General features: G+C 34.7%; 2 protein-coding genes across 10 annotated transcripts in view; one reads left to right on the top strand and one right to left on the bottom strand.

Annotated features, from left to right (window-relative positions):
- The window catches only part of LOC140445087 (tyrosine-protein kinase transmembrane receptor Ror-like), a 275,808-nt gene that overhangs the window by 195,006 nt on the left and 68,595 nt on the right, over positions 1 to 12,207 (bottom strand). The gene's annotated exons all lie outside the window — the stretch shown is intronic.
- LOC140445084 (uncharacterized) overlaps positions 1 to 12,207 on the top strand; it is a 107,731-nt gene that overhangs the window by 85,536 nt on the left and 9,988 nt on the right. For all 7 annotated transcript variants that reach the window (XM_072536893.1, XM_072536890.1, XM_072536895.1 and 4 more), the window contains one exon: positions 3,393 to 3,908. In XM_072536893.1, the coding sequence (XP_072392994.1) occupies positions 3,393 to 3,908 (516 nt within the window). The remainder of the gene's footprint in view (positions 1 to 3,392; positions 3,909 to 12,207) is intronic.

Genomic DNA, 12,207 nt, shown 5'->3' on the forward strand with positions numbered 1-12,207 from the left:
ACAAAAGCAAATTATTCAAGATGTCACTGTACTCAATAAACTATCAGTAGGAAGCGACCACAGACCAGTAAGATCTCGAGTAATGATAAACCTACAAACAGAAAGAGCAAAGATGATAAACAGTTGCAAACGCATAGTTTGGAATTTACCAAATCAGCCAGAAGCATACATAAAAAATATAGCCGAAACTTTACAGAGTAATTATCCCAAACCTCTAAGTATCGACGATCACAATAAATTAATAATAGACTCGGTTAGAAACGCACAACTCAAATTTTGCAAGAAAAATTACACCAAAAGTGAAAAGATTAGCAAAGATACAAAAGCTCTCATGGAAATACGACGAAACCTAAGCGAGAACGAAAAGGGAAAGGGGAAGAGAACAAAGGTTTAAAGATAATGAAAAGAAAACTCACAAAAAGTAAAAAAGAAATATACAAGCTGAGAGATAAAGACAGAAAGGCAACAACTGATCAACAAAACATTCTGAAAAAAACAGAGAGTTATAAAGACCTCTATACCAGCCAAAGACCACAAGACAATTTCCCGACACGAGTAAAGACTCTCATAAATTAGGGATCGGAAATACTTTTACCCATTACTGTGTCAGAAGTAAGAGCAGCTTTAAAGGAAATGAAGAACCATCGATCGCCTGGTGATGATGGAGTCGTTATTAAGGCAATAAAAGCTGGAGTAGAAATTATATTAAAATCAGTAAGCAAATTGTTTAATAAATGCTTGTTACACAAAAAAGGCGATGTTACTAAATTAGAAAATTATAGACCCATCAGCCTCTTGACACAAATGTACAAACTCTTTATGAAAATATTAACAAAGAGACTAACACCTAAACTTGATTTCTATTAGCCCAAAGAACAGGCAGGCTTCAGGGCAGGATAGATCTTAATAGAAAAGTGTATCGAGTACAACATACCACTGGTTCTTGCATTTGTCGATTACGAGAAGGCTTTTTATTCTGTAGAGTTTGAAACAGAACTGGAAGCCCTAAATCATAGCCGAATAGATTACAGGTACACGACACTAATGAAAAACATCTACGAGAACGCTACATCAAGTATATGACTACTCGAAGACCCAGAAAAATTCAGCTTAGGTCGACGAGTTAGACAAGGAGACAATATTTCACCAAAATTGTTCACGGCAGCTCTAGAGTCAATATTTAAGAACACTCAATGGCAAGATATGGGCATCAATATAGATGGAGAAAGATTAAATCATCTAAGGTTTGCAGATGATGTATTAATCGCAGATAACTTACAGGATACAGTTTCTATGATACATTCGCTTAAAAGTCTGTCTGAAATAGCAGGATTAAAGATAAACTTTGAGAAAACTAAACTTATGACAAATCTCGTAATGAGTGGAAATATAACTATAGACAATAATACCATACAACAAACACACACTTACAAATATCTGGGACACGAGGTCAAAATAAGCAGAGACAATCAAACACATGAAATACAGAGGCGAATAGGCCTGACATGGGCATTCTAAAAAGTTCAATTCCCATGTGTCTCAAGCGAAAGGTTTATAACCAATGTGTTTTGCCTGTATAAACTTATGGAGCAGAGACTTTATCACTCACGCAAAAATCTGCGAATAAACTCAGAGTTAAACAACGAGCCATGAAACGTGCAATGCTAAACGTGAGCCTTTAAGACCACATAACAAACCAACAAATCAGGCAAAGATCAGGAGTTCAAGACGTCATCGAAAGAACCATGACGCTTAAGTGGAACTGGGCAGGGCACTTAGCCAGAACACAAGATGGACGGTGGACAAGACGTATTATGGAATGGAGGCCAGAAACTATAAAAGAAGCCGAGGACGACCACCGACTAGATGGACCGATGATATAAAACGTGTAGCGGGAAACTGGCTACAAGCGACCCAGTGTAGAGAACACTGGAAAGAACTGAGGGGGGACTATGTCCAGCCGTGGACGCGATTGGCTGATTGATGATGATGATTGATGATTGTGATGGAAATCGAAACGTCAAACAAGGTTTTTAAAATGTGATTATCAGCATAATCACAACCAATAATAATTGTGGCTTAATGTCAAAAAACCTAATTTCTAAGTTCATCTTTCACGAAGTAATTATCTAATAAGCCATTACCTGGCGCTATTCTTCGCACCAAATCATTACACAGTCACAATAAAGGAGTTTCTCTACGATGATTTCTAGTCGTTTAAAACAAAGAAAACGATTTGTCTGCTCCATGATAAATTCATCGTGATGAGAGGACCAAAATATGAAATTTTGAGACTCATAATACAGGAAAAGATTCAAGGAAGAAGATCTGTTGGCTGAAGGCAGAATTCTTGGTTGTAGAATCTACGTAATTGGTATCAATGCAGATCGATTGATTTGTTTAGAGCAGCAAATGCAAAAATAAAAATAGCCATTATGATTGCCAACCTCCGTAGGAAGACGGCACTCTAAGAAGAAGAAGGCCTTTAGCTGAAAACCACACATTTTAGAAGAAATAGGGTTTGTTCCTAAACATTGCTAACTCTTGCTGGCTTGTCTGTATTATTCAAGCATTGCCAAAGTTGAGTTTTACAGGAAAAACTATCACTCCCCTTTAACATTCGTCAAATTCATTTTTAGGGATGTTCTGTGGAGACTCTTACACCTTTGAAATGGTCTTTGTTTGATTACATTACTTATTATGGTAACTGGTATAACATTATGGCCTTTGCGTTAAGTTAAAACGCTTGATCCCCCATTCCTGTATGAGCAGAAAAAAATAGTCAATGTAGACCAGGGCACATCTGTTTTGAGGTGGATGTGCGAGGTGGCATTCGGATCTTTGCAGAAATAGTTAGGTGATAACTTCAGTAATCATAATTGACTTATTTTCCCTCTGAAATAGGTCGGGAACATTAATTGTTTTATTAATGTTAATAGCTATTAATTTTCCGATATCTGAAATAGCATAACTATTTATAACCTAACTATTTCTGCAAAAATCCGAATGCCACGTATCACTCCCAAATTTAGTCGATTTTTTACAGATCCGCCCTGATCCAGGGCGGTTTTTCTTCCATTATTAACATCATTTTCAACATTTTTGGTAGTTTATTCGAAGAGTACCGTTTTCAGTTTGTGACACGCGTTATTTGATGCGTTAATATTTTACAAACTTTAGAGGTTATAGAGCGACATCTTTGAACAGATTATTTGAAATCATCACTGTTATTGCTGCTTTTATTGCAAATTTTATGTTCTCAATATTTTGGTTTTTTCTAAACCACAATTCAGGCTGTGATCCTTTATACTTTTTATGCGCTTTTTGGTAACATAACAGTTCATATCTTATTTGCAAAACATTTACAATATGTATATTTCTTTAAATTTCAGATAAATCTAATCAACAAAGCGGTTCAAAAACAAATCTTCTTGATCTGACGTCATCTGAACATGTATCAAGTGAAAACGACGAAAAGTTGAAATCTAAAACAGAAAAACAAGATGAAAGAAATTCCAAAAAGGCAGAAGAATCTCTACCTAAACCGAAGTCATCAAAACTAAGTATCAGAAAAAAAGTATCTATACATTTTAAAGGCAAAAAAGAAAAAAATAAATTATCTTACAGTTCAGATTCGTCCATTCCAAAAACTCCTAACGAACGAAGAAGTTCCATTTTGGACGTCAGGTTTAATGATAAAGATAAAATGGTTCATCAAAAAACTCCTAGTCTAGAAACACAAAAATCAATTACCGAAACCAACAATGAACCGAAAACACCATCCAGTTCGGAAAGCAAGAACAGTAGCGATAAAAAGTCGGATAAGAAAGAAACAGGGAGCGATAAAAAATCTAGGAAAAGTACGTCTATAAGTCCAGATAGAAAGCATGTTCAGCTGAAGGAAGAAGGTATGAAATATTTTTTATATATCACACATATCATTAATTATAACGGAAACATGAGCTAACATTTATCTGCAAGGTTAACTTAAAACTTAAATAACACATTTAAACAAAATTATTTTAATGAGGCCTTGCTGATGATCTCATTATGTAGGTTGTTCAACGTAGACCTCACATTCATTAGACTTATTACTGAATAAAATTGTAAAGTATTGACAGCTCGCTATCACTTCCGATAATACAGAAAATGGCCTTCAACTAGATATTTTGTTAATAGAGTAGAAAGGTAGACACTTCACTCCACTGTACAATATATTACATTTTTTTAATTGAAATGAAGTACATCTTCATTTCGTAGGAGTTTATCCTTATAGTAATTATAAAAGATTCATATCTCTCCTTCTTTTTTGCCCTCTATTCTTTATCGCGCATTCTTAAATATTTTTGTTCATTTCTTTCCCAAGTAGAAGAATCTGCTTTGCCTTTTTGCGACGCCTTTTTTACTCATTCTTTTCTTTTTTGCGTTATGGATGTTTATTAACTAGCTTAAACACAAATAACTTTCGTTGATGCCAATATATCTCAGATCAAAACCCATCTTCCGTTGCTTCGTTGCTCATCGGTTATCATTGAACATTTATTTTGCTGCTAGAGAGTTTACTGAAGTACATTTTCATTTCCCGAGAGTTTCTCCTTATAGTAATTATTTATCCCACATTATTAAATATTTGTGTTAATTTTTTTTTCCTTTAATAAAGTAAAAGAATCTGCTTCGCCTTTTTGCAACGCTTTTTTTCTCCTTTCTTCTCGAATAGGGATCACTTCTTTAGGTGTCGCTTTAAATTTTTTGCTTCTGGTTCCGAATCTGACGAAATATTTGGATGATAACTTAACTCTGATCTTTCAAACGGTTCTTCAAATTTCGTTTTTCTGTCGATTTTCCTCGTTTTGAGTTCCTATTTTGAATGTTTTTTTTTTATTTTAATCAAACCCTGTTTAAATAATAGTACTTTTTGGGTTCAAAATAATACAGGAATGTACATGATGTAATATTTGTTTAATGTTTAGATCATTGTCCACTTTTTTCTAGTTCCATTATCCACTTTTTTGAGCAATTCTGCAAATATCTCCGAGATGCTACACATAATTTGCCACCCTATTTAGTCAAAAACACTAACAACAACGTTTTTCATTATGGAAATGAATACTGCTACTCGCTATTTACTTTTACATGTGTACAAAAGTAACATTATAATTTTTGCTTTTTGTTGTGTTGGAATATCATTTTGAAATTTAATATTCTTAAAAAATATTTGCAAACTATACGTATGCACACAATATTTATTTTGATATCTAATATCAAATCATAACTGTCATTATTATGGCATATACCCTTCTGGTATTTTAATTATCTCAGCAGGTAGTAATTGAGCACTTTTTAATTTTTTGAGGAACATCTCGACGATTCATGTTTAAGGTTCCAGTGCAGTAGCTATAATTTGTTAGAAGTACTTCGGTAAGTTCAATTCCAGTATAAAAGTTATCTATAAAAAGTGAGTGGCTATATCCAAGATAGTTTTTTATCAATTCACAAGCAACTTTAATTGAGTGACCTTTTCCACTAAGGAATCTTGTGATACAGTATATACATACTACTACTACTTGTCGGTTTATAACGTTCTCCGCCATTTTCCGACTTCCAATCGCCACTTAGACCGGTTGTTCCATAGATCTTCTATGGCCCTCTCTCTCAGTTCTTTATTTATTCCTTCGCCCCAACTTTTTCTCGGTCTACCTCGTTTTCTCTTTCTTTCTGGTTGCCACTTGAGTATTTCTTTTGGCATTCGTTGTTCGTCTATTCTTTGTATGTGTCCGAACCAGATAAGTTGTTTTGTTGTTAGGTCATCTGTGATTGTTCGTTTGATTCCCATTATTTCTCTAATGCGTTCGTTGGTAATCCTTTCTCTTCTAGATCTTCCTGCGGCTCTTCTCCAAAAATCCATTTCCGTCTCTTTCAGCGTTGACAGTGTTCTTTCTTTCAGTGGCCATACCTCACAGCTGTATAAAGTGATACTTTTTACTATAGTCTCATATATCCTCTTTTTATTTTCTTTGCTGATAGATTGGTCCCATAAAATGGTGTTTAACATTATGATGGCTTTTCTCCCTGACGTATTTCTCTCTCTTATGGCTTTGTCTAATATTCCATCTTGTGAAATAGTGATACCTAGGTATTTGTAGTCACAGCAGTGCTTTATCGTAGTGTTATCGTCTAATATGAGATCTTTTTGTTCTGCTCCAATGCACAGGTATTCGGTTTTCTTTTTATTTACTTCTAGACCCCATATATCATACTCTTCAATTAATTTTCGTGCCATATAGTTTAAATCGTCATAATCTTGAGCCATTATTACTTGATCGTCTGCAAAGTTAAGCGTATATACCATAGTATTGGTGAGCGGTACCCCCATTGTCCTGCATTTTTGTTTCCATCTTTTTAAAGCACTTTCGAGGTATATTTTAAATAAAGTGGGAGACAAGCAACATCCTTGCTTTAATCCTTTTGATGTTATAAATCCTGTTGTTATTTGTGTCCCTATACTTACAGTATATACATGCATGTTTAAAACAATACCATCAGATTCAGTTAAAACATACAGCTTAATGTCGTACTTATGTCGTGTGTTATTGATGAACTGTTTGAAAACTGATCACCCTCGTCACAAAAACATTGTTTCATCGTTGCAGAGATTCTTTCCAGATTGATAAATCGAGTGCATCTTATTATTAAAATAATTAAATATAGGTCGAATTTTATAAAGGCTGTCCTGAATAACTCTAAGAATAAATAAAAACCGATCCCTACCCATTATTGTCCAGAAAATATCTTAAATTAAAAAGCGGATCAGTCCTCAAATAATAATCAGACCACTCAAGTACTCACCGTAGACTGAGAAGTATTAATTATGATTTGTTCGAAACTGCGGATCAGCGTCGTAAGCACTCGGCGATGAATCACCGTGTGAAAGTGTTAATTAGTGATTTTTGGGATAAAACTACTAAATGAATTGCAATTCTATAAAAAGCTTCATATTTTTTAAACGTTCAAGTACCAATAAGAATATTTTGACAAGGAAGAAGGGGTTCTTTCTTGTGAAAACATGGAACCAAATATTTCGAATATGCATTTCGAGCAATCTATTGCTAAGCATGTACGGTTGCGTAGTATACAGGCGCGTAGAAATCTTTGTTTAAATTTAAAACTATCTTGTTAGCAAGATAGAAACCACTTTCATTGTCAAAATATTTTTATTTTTACGTGAAGTTTTAAAGATTATCATGCTTTTTGTAGAGTTGCAATTCATTTCGTAGTTTTTTAGATAAACAATCCCAAAAATCTCTAATTAAGGAATTTTTTCAAGAAAACATTACAAATAATTCAAAAAGGAAGCATGAGGAAGTGAGAAAAAGCATTTATTTCTTTTATTAATTATTATTTATTTGTTATAAGTTAAATTAGTCGATATATTCCGTTTCTACATAAGCGTCTTTTTAGGGGTAAACCGTTCGCCTACTTATAGTCACAGCGCATTACATAGTCCCAGTTTTTGAACATAACGATACGGGACACCGTGTGTAAAAACCTTTTTAGAATCCATAAAATAAATACCTATAACTTCATAGAAAAACGTGTTTCAACTATTTCAAATGTGCTATTTGTATTGTATTGGCCATTAGTAAGATTCTTCAAGTTTATTACTATTTTTATGAGTTTCAGTTTAAAGTAGTAGTCTTAAAGTCGAACTTTTAGTTTATTTTTAATTAATACGTCGCATAATCGCTATGCATAATGAACAAATTATTTCGGGATTTATTTTAAATCATAAAACACAGTATATTATGGTGTTGAATATATTTTTTTGTCTAAAACATTAATTACTTCTCTTATAACATGTTTTTACTTGGTTTAATGCCATGATTGATGACATTTTCGTTTAGACAATCGGCTGACAAAAACATTAAATTAACACCATTCTAGATACACCTACTTACACGCAGATCTTCTACACCTTTCACTAAATCATTTGAAAATACAGGGTGTTTGGTAGGTCGATGGAAATTTTTTAAGGGATAATAGGGGATGCTCTTTGCAAAATTTTTTGCTGATAATGTATCGCTCAAACTATTAAGGTTTCCGAAATAAAGTTAAATTTGTCAATATTCGAAAATAAGGCTGCTCCGTCTATTTTATTTTTAAAAATAATTATCTTTCCTAACATACAAAATGCCTTACGTATTACTTGCTCAGATTGCAAAAACCCTTCGTTAAACCTTAATACATTGTTAAAATAACCTTCATTAATGAAACGGGTAAGAAAGGTAAAATACAACAACGATACATCAGGCTTTTTGCAACATTTATTATGCCTTATTAAGTATGTACATAAACTTCAGAAAACAGTCATTGTTGTTCAAAATGAGATCCACCATTCCTAATGCACGCTCTTGCCCTGCGTCGTATTTCTAATGTGGTTACTTTTAACCTCAGTTCTACCCTTATAATGTCAGCTGCTTCGATAATCCTTTCCATTAAATGAGCTCTAGTTCGGATTGGAACTTGATAAACAAGTTCTTTGAATCTGCCCCAGATGTAGTCACACGGTGTTAAATCGGGCGATCTAGCAGGCCAAAAAATCGGTCCAGTTCGTCCGATCCACCTCTTGGGATAGTGATTGTTGAACTAAGCCGTAACAGCACGTGCACAATGTGCAGGGCATCCATTATGTTGGTACACCATTCTTCGTCTGAGGGCGAGGGGTAAATCTTCTAAGAGTGGTGGTAATTCATTCTCTACAAAGTCTAAGTATACTTGACTATTTAACCTACCTGGCAAAAAGTAAGGTCCTATTAACTCTCGTCCGATAACTCCTACCCAAACGTTGACACTTAATTTTTGCTGAGAAGATGTTTCTTTCGGTAGATGGGGATTGTCATGTGCCCAGTAATGCAGGTTGTGGAAATTTGTTATGCCTTCTCTATTAAAACTGGATTCATCAGTCCATAAAATACTTCTATGAAAATTACCATCGTTGATGTCTGCATCTAACAAAAAGCGGCAAAAATTTACCCTTCTAATTAGATCACCGTCTTACAGACCTTGTACTGGCGTGTAATGATAAGGGTAGCGTCCATCGTTGTGCACTACCGACCAGACCTTCCATTGCGAGACATTTAACTGTCGAGCAACCTTTCTGATGCTTGTGGTAGGATCATTTGTAACAGCTTGCAAAATTTGGGCGTCTACACCAGCACCGTAACGCCCAGGATTAATACCGGAAACAGGATTGTTAACACTACCAGTTTCACTAATTCGTCGATATGTGTTAATAAAGACACTTACATGAGGAAGTCGCCGGTTAGGGTAACGGCGCTGATATTCTGGACGTGCTGCAGATGCATTTCTATCACTTCAGCCATAGAGAAACAAAATATCTGCGTACTCTGCATTTAAAAACGAAGCCATAAATCAGGTTATGCAGATACACAGTCTGGTTGTTCACTCGAACAAAGTTCAAAGTCGTAATGCACAAAAAACTCACAAGAAACTCCAAACACAATTCGGATGTCAAAACAGTAAAACGCACCTTTCATACGCATACAATAACCATGTTTATAAACCAAAATAAACCACTTCATAACAGGTAGATTGTTTGTTAGCATAGCAGGTAGATTGTTTTTTGTTTTTTATACGTTCGGAAACTGACGATAGCTAATGGAAATTTTATGCGAAGAGTCAGTGTTGTAGGTTTACATTTTTATTCCATTCGTAAAACTGAGAGGTAGTACGCCTAGATAATTTTTAAACGTGAAATAGACGGTTGTCGAATATTGACAAATTTAACTTTATTTCGGAAACCTTAACAGTTTGAGCGATACATTATTAGCAAAAAATTTTGCAAATGGCGTCCCCTATTATCCCTTAAAAAATTTCCATCGATCTACCAAACACCCTGTATACCCAAATCTAGGTTAAAGAATATCGTCGTTTCTTATCATCGGGTATGAAAGAATACATAAATTTATTGAAACTGAAAAACTCTAACGAACAAAAAGATGGAATTGCAGAATAGGTATAAATAAACTGTAAAGGAATGAAAGGAATCTATCTATATATTTATCTAAAAAGTCTAAACTGTCCACTGATGAACGTACGCCTCTCTAAATTTTTGCCGCTCCTCTATATCTTGTGTCCTTTTTATCCAGTTTCCAGCAATTCTCTTTATGTCGTTGGTCCATTTCCTGGATGGCCTGCCTCTACTTCTGTACGCTTCGTGTCTCGGGCGCCATTCCACTACCTTTCTTATCCACCGCTCATCCGTCATTCTACGAAGATGTCCAACCCAATTAAATTTTAGATGCAAAATAGCCTCAACAGCGTGGAACAGATTGCACCTCCGTCTTGTTCCTGATCATTTGATTTGGAACTCGGTCCTTTTGACTTACTCCCAGCATTGATCTCTTCATATTTCTCTGCATTATATACATTTTTTGTATATTCTTTCATGTCTTCGAAAGGGTTTCAGCACTCTAGATTAGGACAGGAAGTGCACATTGATTGGAAACTTTTCTTGTCAGATATATGGGAGTATCAGACTTTAATATGTAGTTTAATTTTGCAAATATAATAGAACAAAACAGAATTCCTCAATAATGCAGATCAAGCATCCTAACACGTCTCTTCAAAAAAGGAGACAAATCGGACCCGGAAAATTACAGATTAATCACAATACTAAAATTAACAACCAAAGTGATAACAAATAAACTGAATGCAATGATATCAGTAGCAGAAAAACAACAAGGTTTTAGGTCGGGAAAATCATGCACCGACGCTATATTTATAATGAGCAACTGCAAGAGAAATCGTTAGCATACAACAAACCGGCATATCTATGTTTTGTGGACCTTAAGAAGGCATTCGACCAGATCAAATTAAAGGACGTTATCCACTTATTGTACGCAAGTGAGATACCTTTAGGAATAATCAAAACGATCGAACATATCTACCAAAACAACACAATAAAAGTAAAAGTAGAAGAAGAACTAACTGATCCTATTGAATCTGGCAATGGGATAAGACAGGGAGATTCCCTAAGTCCTCCATTATTTAATCTGATTATGGATGAAATAATAAAAAAGTAAGAACTAAAAAAGGATAACAAATGGGAGAAAACTTAAAATAATCTATACAGACGACGCTACACTGTCTCAAAGTATGTTGCACCAATTTAATGTGACCGCCACAAAATATACCATGTAAATTTCCCAAAAAAAGACGGTTATAACAGCAAATTTACTAAGACGTAAATTGGAGATGGAAGGTCAGATAACAGAACAAGTTATGGAGTCTAAATATCTATCTATCACATTATCTAGCTACGGAAAACTCCAAATAGAAGTGGAAGATCAAGTGAATAGAGAAAACAGAGCCGCAAGTTGCGTGAATGAAACAATATGGACAAATAAAAATATCGGGAAAGAAACGAAAGAGTGAATTTACAAAATACCAATAATGACATACGACCAAACACAAAGCGGCAGTAAAACGACCTAACACAAAGGACAAAAATGATGTTAGAAACAGCAGAGATAAAAACACTTAGAAACAGTGATGGTAATACACTATGGGACAGAGCTAGAAGTACAGATATACGACGTAGTTGCAAGGTGGAGAACATCAAGGACTGGCTAAGAAACTGAAGAATAGAATGGGATGATCATATAAGCCGAATAACAACAAATAGAGTAATAAAGACGGCAAGAGACGGTTCCCCAATAGGAAGACGATCAGTAGACAGACCATAAAAACGATGGAACGACAACTTACTGTAGGCACATTGAAAAACAGACAGCGTCATGTCTATATAAGAAGAAGAATTTTGCAAATGCTGTCCAGGTGAGACATATTCTTCTTTTAATCTCATATGATTGATTGTCCGTTTCGATGCCTATCTCGTGTCTGCAACAGTTATACCAAGTTACTTGAGTGATGTTAGTGTTATTTATTTGTATATGATCATCAGTATACGAAAATGGTTGCGTTTCGATTTAATTTGAGTTTCTTACCACTCCCTAACACGTGTTTCTGGGTCTACCCGTCATCAGAGAGAGTTTGTAAGAAAACTTGAGATAGAAAAGATAGAACAGATAGAAAAAGGAAAGTATTTTTGAAGTGTGTAAATAATTTTGCTTTAGGCTTACAACGCCGTCTTCAGAGCTATGGTCAAATATTTAAGTATCACTACTA

Source organism: Diabrotica undecimpunctata, chromosome 7 (genome assembly GCF_040954645.1).
Source record: "Diabrotica undecimpunctata isolate CICGRU chromosome 7, icDiaUnde3, whole genome shotgun sequence".
NCBI classification, from domain to species: domain Eukaryota; kingdom Metazoa; phylum Arthropoda; class Insecta; order Coleoptera; family Chrysomelidae; genus Diabrotica; species Diabrotica undecimpunctata.